This window comes from Jaculus jaculus, chromosome 3, assembly GCF_020740685.1.
Source record: "Jaculus jaculus isolate mJacJac1 chromosome 3, mJacJac1.mat.Y.cur, whole genome shotgun sequence".
In the NCBI taxonomy this organism is placed as follows: Eukaryota; Metazoa; Chordata; class Mammalia; order Rodentia; family Dipodidae; genus Jaculus; species Jaculus jaculus.
In genome coordinates, this window is record NC_059104.1 from 54,643,354 (window position 1) to 54,664,474 (window position 21,121).

At 37.1% G+C, this 21,121-nt stretch overlaps 1 protein-coding gene across 1 annotated transcript in view; it reads right to left on the bottom strand.

The window, feature by feature from the left end:
- Positions 1–449: 449 nt before the first annotated feature.
- LOC101607488 (signal recognition particle 9 kDa protein-like) overlaps positions 450–21,121 on the bottom strand; it is a 46,198-nt gene continuing 25,526 nt past the window's right edge. Inside the window, exon 3 of the mRNA XM_045146034.1 lies at positions 450–719. Coding sequence (XP_045001969.1) covers positions 450–719 — 270 coding nt within the window. The remainder of the gene's footprint in view (positions 720–21,121) is intronic.

The window sequence follows — 21,121 nt, forward strand, 5'->3', positions numbered from 1 at the left end:
TTTTCAGCTACTATAATTTATTAGTTAATAACAGCACAAATTTTGTGCCCCAAAAGAAATATAAAACCCAGAAAAATTGTTACACTAAATTTCCTTATATAAACAGATGAACTAAATCTAAGGAAGAGCTAGATTTTCTTGTTATTTCCTTTTCAAATCACTTCTATGAAATTATCAGAGATAGTAACATATTCTCCCAACCTCAAAATAGTTTGCATGAAGTTTCTAAGATAGTGTATTTTTTTTGTCTGACTTCTAAAAATAACGGTTTTCTAATAGAAAGCATTTACATCCCTAGATCTCTAAAGCAAACAATGAAAAGAAAGTACAAAAAAAGATTAATCTCTCATCTTCTGAGTAGCTCATGTAGGTACATAAAGGATTTTCTTCTCAGCACTTTTCCAAATTCAAAAGGTATTTCCTCCCACACAATCTTTACTTCGAACTGTTCATTCTGACTCCATGATGACGTTGAGGGATTCCTTGGACACCATAAATCGCATCAGTTGGCTGTGGAACTTCTCAATCTTCTTCACATCGTGAGCTTGGTCTGTTTTATACACCAAACAGGCCAAGTATCTGTTACTTTGATACAAATTACCATCAACAGGCCTGTATTTCAGAACTACACGCACCTTCATCGGGTCGGCGAGGTAAAGCTTCTCCGCCGCGCGGCCGAGCTCCTCCCAGACCTGGTACTGCGTGGCCCCTGCGAGCGGCTAGCGGCGAGGCACGGGCAGAAGAGACCAGAAGAGAAATGGAGAAGGCAGACCAACCACCCAGAAACGCCAAGTTCTCTGCTACACAAAGATACAGCTAAATGATAGATTTTTAAAGCACCTCCATGATAGCATGTTCTATTTTCTCAGTTGTTTTCCCCCTTATACAATAAAACTTTCTCCTCCAAATTAAATACCCCCTCCACTTCTGGGGATTTTTATATGTTTAAAATTGCCAACTTCTTTTCTTTTTCTTTTTCTTTTTCTTTTTCTTTTTCTTTTTCTTTTTCTTTTTCTTTTTCTTTTTCTTTTTCTTTTTCTTTTTCTTTTTCTTTTTCTTTTTCTTTTTCTTTTTCTTTTTTTTAAAGTAGGGTCTCACTCTGGCCCAGGCTGACCTGGAATTCAATATGTAGTCTCAAGCTGGCCTTGAACTCACAGTAGTACTCTTACCTCTGCTTCCTAAGTTCTTGGTCTAAAGGTGTGCTCCATCACACCCTGCTAAAATATTTTTATTTATTTATTTACAAGAAAATAAGGAGATAGAAGAGAGGGAGACAGAAAGAGTGGGAATTCTAGGGCCTCCAGATGTTTCAAAGGAACTCCAAGTGCAGGTACCACTGGGTGCATCTGGCTTTCTGTGGGCACTGGTGAATCAAACTGGGTCATCAGGATTTGTAGTCAAGCACCTTAACCACTGAACCATCTGCCTAACCCTAAATTGCCAATATCTAATATTACCTCTTATAATGATCCCAATGAAAGTGGGATTTGGAGCTACTTTGTCAATATGCCAATACATACTAATGTACCAATATGTTTAGGGTACCCAGGACTCTTGTCTTATGAATTTAAAGTGTTAAAATCTAGACCAGAAGGAAGGTTAGGGAGAATCTATTAGATTAACTGAAGGAAAGAGGAGGAAGTACAGAGAGCTCCCACATTGAGGGAGGCAGAATGTAAGTGAGCTTGCTTGCAAGTGAGCCTTAGCTCAGCTTAGGTGTGCTGTGACTCAGGAGCTATGGAGCTGGAACTCAAAGTTACACTGCCTTGCATGGAGCCAGTGGCCTTCTCAGGTTCTTGTCTTAAAATTTCAATGAATAATATCCCAGACTACAAGAGTCTGAAATATATATTTTAGAAGAAGTTTATAAGGGTTTTAAAGAAGGGAAATACGTCTGTCTGTACAAGCATGATGGGTTCTCTGAGGAACAGGAGAACTCATTGGGCAACTTTGGTTAGGGTTTTAATGGAACATGGCACAGATTGTGATGTGCCCAGGACCAAATTCCCAAGTTACTATGTGACAAGGACTGGATTTTACTGTGTCTTGGGGAAAGGACCACATTTCTCTAATATGGGCAATACTTGCAAAAATCTTAGGTAGGGATCAGAGTTTCTGTTATCTAGAAAGGGTGCAAATTTACTCTAGAAATATTTCCTTGAGGGTGTAACTTTCAAGGGAAAAAAGAGGTAAGGGAAAATTTCAGTGTTTTCTGTGTAGTCTTAGTGATATACCCTGTTTATTTCAAAGAAAATAAATTAACACTGGGGTTCTGTTGCCCTGACAGTCTAACCAATTTCTGTCTCCTATCACCAAGATTAACAAATTTGAATTAAAAATATATTTGACTGTGCTATGAAACAAGAGGTTTATAGTAATTTAATGAATTTTTTCCAAGTATTTGAATCTTAGTTTTACTTTGTCAAAACCTAGGAAGGAAATATCCCTTTCAAAATATGGTCATATGTATGATACCGTTGCTTTATACCAGTTGATTCTCATGCTAAATAATACTTTTATTACTCTTAACTGTTCTTTGATTCAGCTCTATCTTTACTCATTTCCATTTTCTTTCTTCATTTTTTTCATCTGTATTCTTCACCCACATTTTTCATCTATTTCATAAGAAAGTAAATGTCAACAATCCTGAAAACTTTGACATTTCAACTTATAACTTGGCTAAATTTTTTTTAATTTTTTTGTTACTTTTATTTATTTATTTGAGAGCGACAGACAGACAGAGAAAGAAGCAGATAGAGAGAGAGAGAGAGAGAGAGAGAGAGAGAGAGAGAGAGAGAGAGAGAATGGATGCACCAGGGCCTCCAGCCACTGCAAATGAACTCCAGATGCTTGTGCCCCCTTGTGCATCTGGCTAACGTGGGTCCTTGGGAACTGAGCCTCAAACCAGGGTCCTAAGGATTCACAGGTAAGGGCTTAATAGCTAAGCCATCTCTCCAGCCCTAAATGTTATTTTTGCTTGTGTGTGTGGGTGTGTGTGTACATTTATCTATGGTATTCATGTATGTGCAGTGTACATGTGTGTTCAAGGCATGTTCATTTTCATTCATGTGCACATGGAGGCCAGAGGAGTACTAAGGGGCTGTTCCTCAGTTGCTCTCCACCTTATTTTACTCTGTGTGTGTGTGTGTGTGTGTGTGTGTGTGTGTGTGTGCGCGCGTGTTTGTATGATAGGATCTGTTACTCAACCTAGAGATTTCCCATTCTGTTAGACTACTTACACAGTAAGCCACAGAGATCTACTTGTTTCCACATCTCTTGCACGGGTACATGGCACTACATCTTTCATTATTGCATGGGTTCTGGGAATCCAAACTCAGGTTTCCATACTAGCACAGCAAGCAATCGACCCACTAAGCCATCCCCCCAAGTCTCTGACTAGATGAATTATTTAAATTTTTATCCATTTACTTGCATATTTTTGTGTGGGTCTCTTTCTGCTACAAAAGAATGCCTGTCTAGCATGATGTAGATAGCTTGGAACTTAAATCTGGGCCAATATTTTGCAAGTAACTGCCTTTCACCAATGTGGGATCACTCCAGCCCCTTAGACTATTATGCTTTTTTTAACAAAATTAAATAGTTAATTGCAGGGGTTATACAAAGGCTGATCAGTGTGCTTCAAAAACTTTTAGTCTCTTAACAGTAGTTACAACTAACTTCATATGATTAAAATATGAAAACTAGTTTTCATATCTTTATTATAACCCTCTATGACAGGATTTTTTATATTATTTAACTATATTTACCCTAGTTTATAAAACAAATAAAATGGCTAATATTTGGTGAATTTGCTTCATGCCCATATCCTTATTAATTAATTAATTAATGTATTTATTTATTGTATTAGTTATTGACATATTCAGCATGTAAACAACACTTTTTGGTACCATCCTTACCCTCATCCCTTCCCCCCAAAGGGATCTTCCTCTTTGCAGATGCTGTCATCCCCGTGAGGATTGGGGGTCATGCATATTAGGGACATCTACCAGTTATGAGGAAAACGCAATGCCTCTGTGCAAAATTGTCCCACTTATGGTTCTAACAATCTTTCTGCCCCTCTTCTGTGAAATTCCTTGAGCCATGTTGGGTTTGTCTTAAGTTATTTTATGTCAATTTAAATTATGATACGAAAATCTCATTATTCTCTATATTCTGACTTGATTGATAGCCATATGGAAAGAAAATGTAAGCATCAGATTAAAGACTTTGTGCACTTTGTGTTTATCTTAGCTGAAAAAAATCTCATTTTTTAAAATATACAATGAATCACAGGAAGCTATACCATGACCTCATGTGTTGCTTCCTATAACAATGATTGACAGCTGCATTTTATTCTCAGCCCTGACTATCCTTGAGTCAAAGAGCCTGTCTTTTGCTAGGGAAACAATAAACAGCCACATGTAAAATCTCAACTATGTTATTCCCTCCTCCCTGGGCCAATAGTGCTGTACTTTATGTTTATTCTCATTTCTTAGTGAGACATTCTTTCTTTTATCTGTACTTTAGACATTAGTTTATATTTCTGGTTTGTTTCCTCCTTGGGACTTCAGACATCTAGTGTTCAATTAACTTAATATTCCCTTTTCCAGAAGAGGGGTTCATGAGCTGTTTTTGTCTGTTTAGAATCTGTCTTTCTGTTTTTTTTTTTTTTTTAAATGTTGTTCATTTTTTGTTCATTTATTTGAGAGCAACAGAGAGAGAAAGAGGCAGAGAAAGAGACAGAGAGAGAGAATGGGCGCGCTCCAGGGCTTCCAGTCACTGCAAACGAACTCCAGTTGTTTGTGTCCCCTTGTACATCTGGCTAAGGTAGGTTCAGAGAAGTCGAGCCTTGAACTGGGGTCCATAAGTTTCACAGGCAAGTGCTTAACCACTATATTTCCATATTGCCATATTGCCATATTTCCAGTGCTGTCTTTCTGGTTTTGATTTTCTCTGATGATCCCAGTTTCCTGATGCACATTGTTCATGTGTATGTTAGTTAAGTTGGAGATGTCACTATTGAATGGCTATGCTAGTTAAACATTTCAACTTGTCTTGAGCATAGACCAATATTGTTGCATTCTATGTTTTCCTTTTTCCCCATGAGGATTGTTCTCATGGATGATTCCCCCATCATTAGCTCCCGAGGACAGGGCAACTGCTTTTCTATAATTTTTTTCCCAACTTTTCCTGTATTCTTCATTCCCTACATTAGCAAAGCTTTTACAATATAATTTGTTGCAGAGTCATAAAGAAAAAAATAAATAAAAGAAGGAATTTACAAGAAAAAGCAAACCACAAAGATGAAACTATATATAGAAATAAATATTGGAAACAAAGATAATCTTATCAAGTCAAAATCATAATTTTATAGATGCACATATATAATTACTTTGATTTGAAATACACACATATATCTTTTATTCAGTTTACTTCTTTTAGAAGCATTTAGTTGCTAAATAGTGGCTCACCAAGAAATTATACCTATACTTAACTCCTAGAAATTTCAAATACTGCTTTATTTGAAAAAAAAATCTTTTTTTAAAAATTTTTTTTGTTTATTTTATTTATTTGAGAGTGACACACCGAGAGAGAAAGAGGCAGATAGATAGAGAGAGTGAATGGGTGCACCAGGGCCTCCAGCCACTGAAAATGAACTCCAGATGCGTGCACCCACTTGTACATCTGGTTAACGTGGATCCTGGGGAATCGAGCCTCGAGCAGGGGTCCTTAGGCTTCACAGGCAAGCGCTTAACCTCTAAGCCATTTCTGCAGCCCTGAAAAAAAAAAAATTCTTTACCTAATACACAAAACACAAATTTGACATATTACATATTACTCCATCCAAACACTTATTTATTTATAACAAGTTTTTTTGATATGCTCTGTGTACCACCTCATTTATAGCCAACTGTGGAAAGAATATTCATGTTTGTTGGGCATATAGTTTACTGGATAACTTTGAGGATGTCCACTCTCCAGATTCTAACTTCTGCAATTCTGTTTCATAATCCCATTCCTTTGCATATCTTACTTAGAATATGTGAACTCGAGGCAGATTTCCCTTCCATTACTGTCATATAGAGTGTACAGACTGCATCTTGCTATCAGACTCTAACTGAAGGTTTCATTGTAGGAAGTGACACTCTCAGGGAGGCTGGCATGGCAGAGAACTGAGAACACACTCTGGCCACAGCCAGGTAGGAATTGGATACCTCAGTCCAGAAATCAAAATGGAGCTATTTTCTTATATAATCATGAAAGTATTCTTGAGATAAGATCCTTTTTCAGCTGAGCTTTCATGAAAACCTAACTTTAACCCAGTGTTCACAATCAGGGAGAGGATCTGCCCACCTAATCAGGGACAGCTTTACAGACTCATAATTAGTAATGTGGTAACACTTTGGGGGGCAATGGTTGTATGTTGCATGTGTGTGTGTGTGTGTGTGTGTAGTGTGTGTGTGTTTGTGTGTGTGCACATGTTCACACATCATGTATGGATATGGACTTCCCATGTGCACAAGTGTGGAAGTCAGAAGACAATGTTCAGTGTATGCTCTACTGCTTGGCCACAGCTTTCTTGAGACAGAGTCTTACTGAATCCACAGCTGACTCTTTTATTCAGGTTGGCTGAACAGCAAAGATTCTCAATCTCTCCTCACCATAGGATGAGCATTACAGGCATGTAAGGTTTCTTTGCTGTTTATACGGGTGCTAGGAAATATAGGCCTCTTATAGGTGAGCCATCGCCTCACTTCAATGTCTGAGAACTCATTTTTAGAAATTTTTAGGTCAAAATGGGCTTCCCAAAAAGGGAGTCACCAAAAGAAAAACAGGATACCTACAAGGAGATATAAGAAATGGTTTACCCACATTCCTCAAGAAAGATGCCAGCACTCAGGAGGCAGAGGTAGGGGGATCACTGTGAGTTCAAGGCCAGCCTGAGACTACAGAGTGAATTCCAGGTCAGCCTGAGTTAGAGTGATATCCTACCTTGAAAAACAAAACAAAACAAAAATGAAAAGGAAGGAAGGATGGCTATAAATCCCACTGTCTAACCCCAGACTAACTGCTCCCCTCTTGAGAAACAGTCCTGGCAGCTCGTGTTTTGCCTGAACAAAACTTCCATCTTTGCCTCAGAGTGCTCTCAGTGGTCCTTGGTCACTCCTGAACCTTAAAGAACTACCTACTAATGAATATATATTTAAAGGATAATTGAAAATATGTCATTGCTTCCTACTCATTCTCAGATTTCCTTTGAAATATTTGGAATTCATGATCCAGAATGCTTCTAATTTTTCATATCTTAATTTTCAAGGATTCTTAAGCATAGATGTATATGGGTGTGCATGAGAGAGAGAGAGAGAGAGGGAGAGAGAGAGATTTGTGACGAGGCATATGTGGGGTGGTTTGTGTGATGTGCATGTGTGCACATGTACTTCCCCCATGCACTGTCATGTGCAAACAAGAGAAAATATAGGTATCCTTTATATCTCCCTGTTGCAGTCCAGTTCGCATTGCTGATAGAAATCACCCAAACAAGAGCAGCTTCTGGGAAAAAGAGATTTATTTTGGCTTACAGGCTCAAAGGGAAGCTCCATGATGGCAGGGGAAAATGATGGCATGAGCAGAGGGTGGACATCACCCCTTGGCCAACATAAGGTGGACCACAGCAACAGGAGGGTATGCCAAACACTGGCATGGGGAAACTGGCTATAAAGCCCATAAGCCCGCCACAACAATACACTCCCTCGAGGAGGCATTAATTCCCAAATATCCATCAGCTGGGGAGCTACCATTCATAACACCTAAGTTTATGGGGGACACCTGAATCAAACCACCACATTCTGCCCCTGGCCCCCATAAACTGATAACCATACATGATGTAAAATGCAATACATTCTTCTAACTTTAAAAGTCCCCATAGTTTTTAATCAATTCCAATGATGTTCATACATCCCCATAGTCCAAGATCTTTTAACTGAGCCATAATACCAAAAAATAACCTCAAAAAACCCATAATGGCACAGAATAAATGTTCACACTGCAAAAGATGGCCTTGGGCATAACAAAAAAACATTCAACCAATACAAGATTTAAAACAACCAGGGCAAACATCAAACTCTGTAGCTTCAGGTCCAGCAACTCTAGCCAGTGACAAATCTTCAAGCCCAATAATTCTAACCAGCAACGAGTCTCTGGCATTCCAATTCCGCCCCTCCAGCTAGGCTACTCAAAATCCTGGAAAACTTCACCGGGCAGGCAGCTCCTTGGCAGCCATCTCATGGTCCCAGTATCTCCACTGGGTCTCCACTGCAATCCACGGTTCATTCTCATGGCCCCATGGGGTCTCTATGCAGGCAACCAGCAAACCCACTTCACACTGCCCATGGACATTTCCAAAACACAAGACCGTGGTGCAAACTCAATGACCCTCTTTCCAGCATTTCTTATACTCCACGATACCAGGTAGGGTGCCAATTTGTTAATCCAGGGGGGGGGATAAAGCAAACTTTGAAGAACAGGACACTCCTTGAGCACTCAGGCCCTTTCAAAAGAGTCTACTTTCTTCTTGTTGCCCCAGTTCAGGTCAGCTAGCTCAGTCTGAAAGGTTGTAATCTCTCAGTTGCAGCTGAACAGGCAACAGTTCACCCAAAGACTTTTCTTTCTGTGCCATATCCCTCTGCTCATACCAGTTCATTTCTACACAAAGCAACCCTGCACAACTTCTCAGGACATGGGCATAGGAGCAAGCTTCTCACACAAACTGCTAGCCCAGTCCAGGCACAGCTCTTTCTCACCCTCATAAGGCAAATCTCACAGTCCATAGTTTTTACTGCATTCAGGTCATGCAGCTCAGACCAGAACAGTCCATCAAGCTATACTTACAGCATTATAAGGTATTTCTTAGGCCAAGGTTTCAAATCATCACACACTCCTCTTGAAAATCAGCAACCAAAAGGCCAAAGCCACACAGTCAGGTGTCTAGCAACAATTCCACACCTCGGTACCACTTTACTATTGCAGTCCGGTTCTCATTGCTGATAGAAATCACCCAAACAAGAGCAGCTTCTGGGAAAAAGAGATTTATTTTGGCTTACAGGCTCAAAGGGAAGCTCCACGATGGCAGGGGAAAACAATGGCATGAGCAGAGGGTGGACATCACCCCCTGGCCAACATAAGGTGGACCACAGCAAAAGGAAGGTATGCCAAACACTGGCATGGGGAAACTGGCTATAAAGCCCATAAGCCCGCCCCCAACAATACACTCCCTCCAAGAGGCATTAATTCCCAAATATCCATCAGCTGGGGAGCTAGCATTCATAACACCTAAGTTTATGGGGGACACCTGAATCAAACCACCACACTCCCCCTGTTCTCTCTCCCATTCTACTTTCTCCCCCTTTTTGAGGCATGGTCTCACTCTAACCCAGGTTGACTCATACTGTAGCTCTAAACTGACCTCAAAATCACTTTGTTCCTCCTGCTCAGTGCTGTGATTAAGGAACTGGCCATTCTGCACATATGGTTGTCCTTCTCTGATTACTCGTCTGTGTAAGATGGAGTGTCTTCCTTAGCCCCAAGCTGCTGTGTGTGGTAAGTGAACCTCAGTAATTTTTCAGTCTTGGCCCCATATAGACTGTGTTTTATAGATGGCTATAGTCATACACAGGATTTTATTTGGATTTTAGAAATCTAAATTTGGTTGTCTGTCACCCAAGTGCCCTCATGCTTAAGCAACAAATGCTACTAACTGCTGAATTTTCTCTCCAGCCCCAATTTTGAAGGTTTTAAAATTACCCAAATCAAAGTTTTCTCCTGTCATTAAGCCTTTATGTATCTGTTCCATTCAAAACATTTTGTCCTTGTTAAAATTGCTAATTTCTACTATGTTTCATTAAGCTTTGCCTTCTCTAAGTATATTTCTCTGACTTGACAGCCCTATTGAGAGGCTCTTTTTTTTTAGATTGACAACACAGAAGCATGTTATAATAAACCAAAGGTTTACAGACATATTTTCTACATAAGTGGGTAGAGGTAGACTGTATTCACATTTTATCTGAGCCATTACTTATATGCATGAGAACTATGTATTAATTATTAAACATAATTGACCACTTCCTATGAGGCTTGAACATACAACACTTGTGTGATGCAATAGTTTACATAATGAAATTTTAATGTATGAACTTAAGGAACTTTGATCATAACCATATCTCATTACTTTCTCTTATACTGTATTCTTCTCTACCTGATATCCTTTCTCTTCCTTTGCAATGTTCCTCCTATTTATATGTCATTATTATTTTCAGCTATGCGTATAAGAAATATGCTTTAGGGATGGGGAAATGGCTTAGCGGTTAATGCCTGCAAAGCCTAAGGACTCTGGTTTGATTCCCCAGAACCCATGTTAGCCAGCTGCACCAGGGGCCATGTGTGTCTGGAGTTCGTTTGCAGTGGCTGGAGGAACTGGAGTGCCCATTCTCTCTTTCTCTCTGCCTTTTCCTCTCTATCTCTCTCAAATACATAAATAAATGAAATATATTTTTAAAAAAAGAAATATGCTTTACCTTTACTGAATGTGGCCTATAACATGATGGTCACAAGCTCTATCTACCTTAATATACATAATAATGTGTGTATTCATTATTTTTCTTATCCATTCATCTGCTTGTGAATGCCTAAGCTGATTTGGTGACTTGGTGATATGCACAGTGCTGTAATGTACATGGAGACACAATGATCTCCATTGTATACTTTGGTAGTTTGAATAGATAGCCTCCAAAATATTAAGTGTTTTATTAGTTTGTAGTTTGCGTCTGTAGTCACCTGGCTGGAGGCAATGTCACTGGGTAGATCTTAAGGTGTGGTGGTGGGTTTGAAATTTCAATCTAAAGATATGCAAAGTGTGCCTAGCTGGAGCTCCTGAAGTGTGATGTGCAGTGTGGCTTTTTGACTTGTGCTTCTCTCTTTCTGCTTGGTCCTATGAAAGCAGACCAGCTTCTTCAGCCATTATGGAACTTCCCCAGGATCCGTAAACTTCAGTAAATCCCTTCCTCCAGAACTGTGCCTGTTCTGGAAGTTCATCTCAGCCAACCTGAACCTATCTGCTACAAATACTGATTTTGATTCCTTTGACTGTACATCCAGGATAGGTATCAGTAGATCACTGGTGTTCCTGTTTTTATTTTTTGTGTAAAACATACACAGTAATTATGATTCCTGTAGTAGCTGTACTAATTTTATATTCCCAGCAAAATTATATTACAATTCATTTTTTCCACAATCCTATAAGAATTTGTTTCCTTGACAATAATCATTTCAAGTGGGATAAGATGGTATCATTATGTGGTTTTTAGTTTTACTTCCCTCATGGCTAAAAATGCTGAAATATTTCTCATGCATTTATTACCCATTTGTACTTCTTCAGTGGGAAAGCATCTGTTAATTTCATTTGTCCATTTATTGAATGCTCTTTCAGTGTTTATTTCTTTTCGTTCTTTACACATCTTCAATATTAACCCTCTGTGAGATGAATGGTTTTTAAATAGGGTTTGTATTATGCCAGCTATCTTTTCACTATGCTTTACCCTTGTTATGGGGAAGCTTCGTATTTGGATGCAGTCCCATGTAAAAAGTCTTGATATAATTTCTTAACCTATTAGAATTCTATGAAGCAGGTTACTTTCTGTATGATCCATATGGTTTCTCTAGTACATTCAAATTGTCTGGACTCCCAATTATGATGCATATTGGTTGATTAAATGAAAAAATACAATCCAACCCTTTGCTGTATAATTTCACTGACAATAATATGCACAGACAGAATGTTAATAAAGAGGAATTGTCTCCTGAAGTAAGGAGGGGCAGGAAAGATTATTCAAAAAGCCTGTTCTACTAAGGTCACAAAACATGATTAAGGACATGACATAATAAAGAAAATACTACTAATTTATTTTATAAAATGGATGCAAAATTCTCTATAAAATTATTGGAATTTAATGCATTCAGCTCAATGAGAAGAAAACACACCTTATGAACTAATAATAAAGGTTGCAAATAGGATCACATATAATGATTACATTTCAATGATACATTGAAATGATATATCAAAGAGTTGGATTATATTTTCTCATCTAATCAACCCAGCTGCATCTTTTAATTGGAGAGTTCAGACTACTTGAATATACTAGAGGCAAACAAAGGCATTTAACAAAAGTTAGCCTGTCTTCATGATAGAAACCCTGAGCAAACTTTAAGCACAAGAATCAGTATTCAACATAATAAATGATACATATGAATAATTTGTAACTAAGTGCATATATATATAAATTTATATTTATTTATAGTTATATTTATATTTTATATAATTTATATAATTTATATTGAGATAGGGTCTCACTCTAGCCCAGACTGACCTGGAATTCACTATGTAGTCTCAGGATGGCCTTGAACTCATGGTGATCCTCCTACCTCTGCCTCCGAGTGCTGGGATTAAAGGCATGCACCACCATGCCCGGCTAAGTATATTATGAATGAGAAAAACATGTATTCTAAATTCAAGAAAAGAAACAATGTCCTTCCTCACCATTTGTATAGGGTATTTGAAATAATAGCCAAAGTAATAAGCGAAGAAAAACAAATAAAATTGATGCAGATAAGAAAAGAAGTCAAATCAATCCTATTTGCAGCTGACATAATCCTACACTTAAAAACATCCTAAATTTCAGCTGGACATGGTGATGCATGCCTTTAATCCCAGCACTCGGAAGGCAGAGGTAGGTGGATCACTGTGAGTTCGAGGCCACCCTGAGACTATAATTCCAGGTCAGCCTGGGCTAGAGTGAGACCCTACCTCAAAAAACAAAAACAAATAAACAAACAAAAAAAATCCTAAGTTTCTATTACACAAATTCTTTTATTTTTATTCTGCTAAGGAGCTACATTCCAAATAAACATATGAAGTCTATAATGAACTCATTGAAAATATATCTAGAAAACAAACACAATCCTTCAAAATATTTAATAATAAATAGTAAAAGTAATTAATGAAAAAAGAAAATTATCAAATGCTTGATAAATAACTGAAGAAATTCCTCCCCTGTTCTTAGATCAGCAGCCTTAGTATTTTCAAAATGGCCAAATTACCAATAGCTATCAATAACAATGTTTTCAAAAAAGAAAATTAATCCTAAGAGCCACATAGAAGCACAAAAGACTCAAATAGTAAAAGCACTCCTAAGCAAAAAGAAGAATGTTTGAGGTGTCATCATGCCTTATTTAAAATGCTACTATAAAACGATAGTGATAGAAGTCACACAGTACCTGCACGAAACCAAGAATGTGAACTAATTATGGCAGAGAGAACATTCAAAACTAAGCCGATGCATTTTCTGACATCTCATTATTGACCACAATGTGGGTGAAAAAGACTTTTGATGTAAATAAAGTGATATACAGCAGAAAGTTTCTATTAAAGTTTTAAAGTTTTATCTGAAGAATAAAATACTTTTTTTCTAAATATGCTTGCTTTGTATCAATTCCAATTTCTGAAAAACTATCCATTTTGAATTAAGTTCAAATTATATTACAATATTTTTATATTTATTGCACTATTTAAAATATAAGGAAAATTTGAAAATATTTTATTGACTAGAAACAAGATTTTACCATTAACTTTACATATATATATATATTACTACTAATTTATTGTACAGTCTATATGGTACAGTTTCTACTAAACATAGCATTTTGGATACAAATAATCATTTGTTATAATTACTTTTTTGTTTTCTTTATTTCTTTTTTTTTTTTTTTTTTTTGAGGTAGAGTTTTACTCTAGCCCACGCTGACCAGGAAGTCACTATGTAGTCTTAGGCTGGCCTTGAACTCATGATGATCCTCCTGCCTCTGCCTCCTGAGTGCTGGAATTAAAGGTGTACACTACCATGCCCAGTTTCATCTGTTTTTAATCAAATTACATTTTGTTTCATTTGCTTTTAAAGTGAATTCACATGCATCTAATTAATCATTAAAGGTAAAATCCTTGATTTTATCAACTGCAATAATTTAGCTAATAGAAAATTTCTAACTCACTGGAATGCTACCTCTTACATTTATAGTAAAAATCATGTTCATATACTGGAAGAAAATATTGCTCTCTATTATTCTACAATAGATTTTATTAGCTTGTTCTAGATCTTGGTAGACATATAAACTACAAAGTATGCTTTTTGTTGTACAAGACCTCTTTCAATCAGCATGTTGTTTATGATGTTCTTCTACTATTATGTTTATAAAAATTTATTTCTTTTTACCTCTGAATGATGAACTCATTTATGCATATGCTACAGTCTGTTAATCTTTCTTTGATACACACTTAGACTGAATTGAGTTTTGCATAATATAAGTACATCACATATAAATCTATTTTGTAGACAGATGGCTCCTCTGCAGGTAAATGCACAGAGAGAGTAATGATTATCCATTAAAGGTATATATTGATTTAATTTAGAACTAACAATCCTCTCCCTAATGCTCTACTGTTTAGCAGTCTCACATCAATATATAATGTTAGTTGATTCACAAACTTCTGTCTTTACCAGTTTTTGGTATTACTACATTTACTGAAAACCATAGTCGTCTGGATGTGGATATCATCTTGTAGTTTTTATATACATTTTTTCTAATCATTAGCAAGTACATTTTTCTGTTTTGTTTTTTTTCTTGATCATCCATGTATTTGCTCCATGTGATGGTTAAGTTTTGTGTCAATTTGATCTGTTTAGGAATCCACAAACACTCCTCATAAGTGGGTCTCTGAGGTTGCTTCCAGGAAAGGTTAACTAATGAAGAAGCCCTTCTCCCAGGATGCTCCTCTTCCCCCAGAGTGGGCAGCCCCTCTTGGAGGGGAGGATTTATCTAAGGAAGCTCTGGGAAGGAAAGCAACCCCTCCTCCTACCTGGCTGCAGGTTCTGGTGCTGTTTGCCAGTGTGGACTGAGGACCAGTGTGGACTGAAGAGCAGCAGCTCTCCAGGACACCTCTACGCCTTCTGTGCCCAGTTGGGACAGCTGAGGCCTCCAGCCTCATGGACTGAGCAGCTACTGGTTTCCTTGACTCTCAGGCCTGAAAATTGGTATTGATGGACTGCCATAACCTAATCCAGTAAATTTCCTTTTTATACAATTCATGCTATCAGTTCTATTCCTCTAGTGAACCCTGACTAATACACTCCATGAACTATTTCTACTTTGTGTTTTTTTGAGTGACTCCCTCTTTCTCTCAAGCCCTCATTTTTAACTTAGGTTTCAGTTCTTTAACAAAATACGTACAGCTAGTAGTTCTTTCCATTGTTTCTATTAATGTCATTATTTCCTTAATATAACTTGAAGTTTTATTTATAGTGGGAGTGATATGTGTGATATGTATATGCATGTTTTATATACATGAATATGATGATGTGTGCATGCACACTCAGAGGACAATGCTCATGTTCTCTTTCCGCCGATCTTTATGCTTCCTTGAGATGAAATCTCTCACTGAAACTGGAACTGTCTTTCTGATGTCAGACTGGCTAACAAGTGAAGCCCAGAGATTCTCTCATCTCTGTTTCCCACTGAATTAGGGATAAAAGATATGTGTGGCCATCTCAAATGTTTACATACATAGTGGGACATGAAACTCAGGGCAAGTCAGGCACTTTCATGCCCTCATGCTTATGCACAAAGTGTGCTTATCCACTGAGCCACAGCCAATTCACTAATGATTTTTTAATGTTATTTTTTTTTTTTTTAACTTTGGTCAAACCAAACTAGTCTATATGTTGTAGTTTTAATAAGCTTTCTTCACTAGCCTCATATGTTTCCAATACTTGGTCCTCGGTTGGTAGTAATTTGGGAGGTCCACCCTTGCTAGAGGAGATATGTAGCTGGGGGTGGACCTTGAGTTTTACTATCCACCTTGACAGTGCTTAGCTATATAACTCTTGCTGCTTCCTGCCAGATGCTGTGGCAAGATGTGATACTCAGTTTCTACCATATTTCTCTCCCTCTCATGATGAGGCTTCCTCTTCAGATTGTAAACCAAAATTAATCCTTCATCCTACCAGCTGCTTTTGTTTGAGTGTTTTGTCCCAGCAGCCCAAAGGTAACTACTACACTATATGTTTTTTCAGTCCTAAAAATAATTATTCCTTCCAACTCATGAAAAATATAGTCTTCATATTCTCTTAGGGTCTTTACAGTTTCAATTCAATGTTTAGGTTTGGGGTATTACTTCAAATAATTTTAAAATATTTTAATTTATATACACGGGTGCCTGTGTGGACACCTGCCGGTGCCCTCATGCATGGATGCACTCACACATGTACTTCCACATCACTTTTCACTGCAAATGAACACCAGACACTTACATGAGAGATGTGAACCCAGCAGAGCAGGCTTTGTAAATATGCACTTTTAACAACTGAACCATCTCTCCAGGTCCCTATTCAAATCATATGTTTAGTATATGATAATAATAAAGTTATTTCTAATAATAATAATATGTTTACTTTTAATAATTATTATTACTTAAATACCTTTATTTGTTCATAAAGGTTACTTCCTTATGGGAAATCACATGGGTTCACTAATTTTAATGTGTTCAAATTACTTTTAATGGTGGGACACAGGGTACCACTTTCATGCTGTCTTAGCTGCTGACCATATAATGCTTCCATAGAGAGTCCTTTGCTCTACTTTCTTTTGAATCTCTTACCACATTTCTACTAATTTCATAGCTACAACTCACAACCTGAATAAAAGCTTAACTCAGGGAGAAACCAATACTAACTTTTTATTCAAAATCTGTTATGGAAAACATTTATTAATTTTAAGACATTAATATAAAAATTACAAAACTACAATTTTGTCACCTGCAGTATAAATAAACAGTTTAGAAGAACAGACTTTTAAAGGACTTTAGTATAACAGTATTCTTAGAAATCTATGAATAAACCTATTAGGTATCAATCAATTTTTACTTAAATGAAATATGCAAACCTTCAATTTTACTCACAACTTCTTTAGGAAATTAACTTAAACAGAACTAATCTGATTGTGGCCATAAATATTATTTCCTGCATTCAAAACATATGCTGAGGTGGGAAGATTAATATGAAGTTCTGATAGTAACTCTACCCCTGTTAGAGTTCATATTCCAGTGGATTTTGTTTTCCTCAGAGTTAGTTTTTTAAAATCTGTATTTCTGAAAGGTAATTATTTTCTCAGACAGCTCTTAAATACACAGCTTTTAAAGGTATGGCTGTTTATTATTTCTGGGGATAAAATGTTTCATAATGAAGACATAATTATAAAAATGATATTGTATCAATATGGGTCAAAATGTTAATGAAGCATCCACATCATCCTGTCCTTCAGTTTTGTCTTAGTTTGTCTGCAAAGATCATCTTCATCCTTTTCGATATTAGAAACAATTACCTTTTCTTCAAATCAATTTGTTTCTGCTTTTATTTATTTATTTATTTATTTTGGTTTTTCGAGGTAGGGTCTCACTCTAGCCCAGACTGTCCTGGAATTCACTACGGAGTTTCAGGGTGGCCTCAAACTCACAGCAGTCCTCCTACCTCTGTCTCCCAAGTGCTGGGATTAAAGGTGTGCACCACCATGCCCAGCTCAAATTTGTTTCTAAAGAAGTAAAAATGACTTGTGATCTAATACGTTAAGGTTTTTTTTTTTTTTTTTTTTTTTTTTTTTTTTTTTTTGGTTGGGACCTCAATATGTTTCTCTTAGTGTTCTCTGCTCCTGTTAAACATCTTTCTAAGATAAGGAATTTTGTAGTTTATCTTGTCAATTTTTTCATATTCAATGGAACAGACTATAAGTAGAAATCAGAATTTATTATCTTGGCGAGATCTACGCTATATTTAGTTTAGGAGATGATTGCTAGTCATTATCTGGCTTTACTGGTTTTGACTCCATTTTAGTACATGTTTAATTTATAAATAATTATGTAATTATACAATTATGAAATAACATTAAACATTTGCATATAATAATAATTTTATCAAGATTAAATAAGTCTAATTAACATACACTTCACCACATAACATTATTAATTTTGTAATGAGGATATGTAAACTTTTGTTTTGAAGATTTGAAATATACCATAAGCAATATTCTGATTGGGTCTTTATGTCCTATAAGCCTTATAATTCCATAGCTTTTCCCTTTATTTATGATTGACATGGTATCAGAAGGGTTCACAGGAGAGGAAGCTGGAGAAAACCAAGGAAGCCAGTAAGTGCCTGTACCTTCCTTTTCCTTTGATTGATAAAAGGTGGCTTAACTACTAAAACTCAGTGTCTGCAATAGAACAGATGTTTCTTCTGTGCTGTGAATAAATAAACAAATGAATTCATGAATTAAACAGCTAGCTGCTAGTTTGTGGCTAGCACAAGAATAGGAAAATAGGAGCTCAAGCTTAAATAAGAAGAGATTTCTGACATAATGATGTTGTTTTTCTTTCCACTCCACAATGCACGACCCATTTTCATTAACAAGGAGGGTCTAATGGGAAGGGGTAGATCACAGATGAGCCTAAATAATGGTACCAAACTGCCTGTATTTACTGAAAAGAAAACTAATAAATTAAATTAAAAAAAAAGTCTCTAACCTCTTAAAAAAATTAAATTCAGAAAAAAATAAAATAAGATGAATAAAAGACCTTGTTATGTTATGTATGCATTGCCTATCATATAAAAGTGAACTTTAAAGGGCTGTAGAGATAGCTTAGCAGTTAAGGCACTTGACTGCAAAGCCAAAGGGCCACAGTTGATTCCCCAGGACCCATTTAAGCCAGATGCACAAGGTGGCATATGCATCTGGAATTCGTTTGCAGAGGTTCGAGGCCCTGGTGTGCCCATTCTCTCTCTCACTCTCTCACTCTCTCGTATCTATTTATCTATCTGTCTGTCTGTCTATCTATCTATCTATATTTTAAAGTGAACTTTAAAATATAACATTTTAAAACTGTTTAATGACGATTTTATTTATATATAAAATGCATTTTGATCCAAGTGAGGTGGCACACGTCTTTAAATCCAGAACTCAAGAGGCAGAGGTGGGGGGTTCACCATGAGTTTGAGGCCACCCTGAGAGTTCATAGTGAATTCCAGGTCAGCCTGGGTTAGAGACTCTACCTTGAAAAGAAAAAAAAAGAGTATTTTAATCATGATCTCATTTGACTCCCTTTGTCTTTTCCCAATCCACTCATAGTCCTTCCACGTCACCCTTACTCCTTCCAACTAGTCCCTGTACTAATTTTTATTGATTATTAATTTGATTATATGAATTTATGGGGCATTGGTCATATTCCCATCAGGTTACAGCCTTATATCCTCTGCCCACCACCCCTATTCAAGTGAGGGCTGTCTTCAATGGGGTGTTATTGATGTTCATTGTGAGGTGATGAATGCATAGTCTTTGGGGAAATAATGCTTCAGGATACTCCTTCCTACCCTGTGGCTCTTAAAATCTTTTGCCCCCTCTTTCACAATGTCTCCTGAGCCTTGAACGGTCTTTTATAAGACTATTTTGGTGGAAAATTCTCTGCAATCTCTAAATTATTGCTTTGAAGTGTTTAGAATATCCTCAGTGTCTAAGGATATCTCCCTCAAGATAGTTGTGATGCTAGCAGTGATATATCATGTTTAAAGATTATTTATTTATTATTTATTTCAAAGAATGTGAGAGAGCAAGATGCACATAGAAATAGAGAAAATGGGTATGTTAGGGCCTCCAGCCTCTGTAGAGAAACTCCAGACACATGGGTCACCTTGTGCACTTGGTTTTATGTGGATACTGTGGAATCAAACCTGGGCCCTTGGGCTTTGCAGACAAGTGTGTTAACCACTGAGGAATCTCTCTAGCCCACTCATTCCCATGTTTTAACATCCACTTTCTCTGTAATGTCTAGTGGGCTCCTGGCAGATGTGTGGAGGTAAGTCATCCGTTGGTAGGCAGTCAGCTTTCTTGTCCTATTGATGGATCTTGGTTCTCCTAGGTTTTCATTGCATATAAGTAGATAGATAAAGATGGATAGATGATAGATAGATTTACCAGACAAAAGTAAGAGAAGCATGAATTAGTCGGGATAATCCTGGTTGTTTATGAAATTTTTGATGGGTGTATCCCTGTTCTTCACCAAAGACCATTGGGAGCTTCTCTCTGGAGTCTATGCCTGTCCTATACATGGGAATCTGACTTGGTTCTTAGTACCAGGTATGAGTCTCTTCCACTAAACAGGCCTCTTAACCAATCAGAGAGCCATTGCTTATTCTCAAAGGCTGTGTGTCAGTGTTGTGTAGGTGTGTACATCATGTCCACCTGGTTGATTTTGTCCATGCTTATTCACGTTTTTGGTGGCCATTATCTCCCAGCAACTTGCCTAGCACTTTCCAGCACTATGAGGACTGACCATCAGGGAGTTGTTTTGCTTCTAGGTTCCAGGTGGTCTTGTCAATATTCTTTGTTGATGGCTTGTGGTGTCTCTGGTGTTTGAACAAGTGGTTTTTCAATTATTTGCATTGCTTTGAGGACTTATGTATCTCCCCAAATAACAACTCACTGTGGGCATGGGGTGGGGATAACACAGTTTTTGTACTGGGATTTGCCTGTCAGTGCTCATGGTTTTACAATTAAGCTCTTTATCCACTGTAGAATCCTTTTTCCCAGGTGATCTCCCCGCCACCTCCTAATTAATGGTTATATCTTTTGATTGCTATTCAGGAGGAAAATTTCTATGGTACTGGATCATGCTATAATTGGTTTTCTGTATATGAATATTTTGACTAAATATTTCAGTCAAGCAAACTTTGGCCTAAATTATAATATAACTATTTTAACTCAAATTTTCATTGGATATTAATATTATTTTTTCCAAAGTGTTTTTTCCCCTTGGTCTTTGTGAATGTGATGTATGTGTGATTTGTGTGAGTGATATGTGTATGTATGTATGTATGTGTGTATGTATGTGTGCATGCATGTGCAATGTGTGTGAGATGTGTGTGTGTATGGTGTGAAGTGTTTACATATACATGTTGCTGTTTGTGACTGTAGG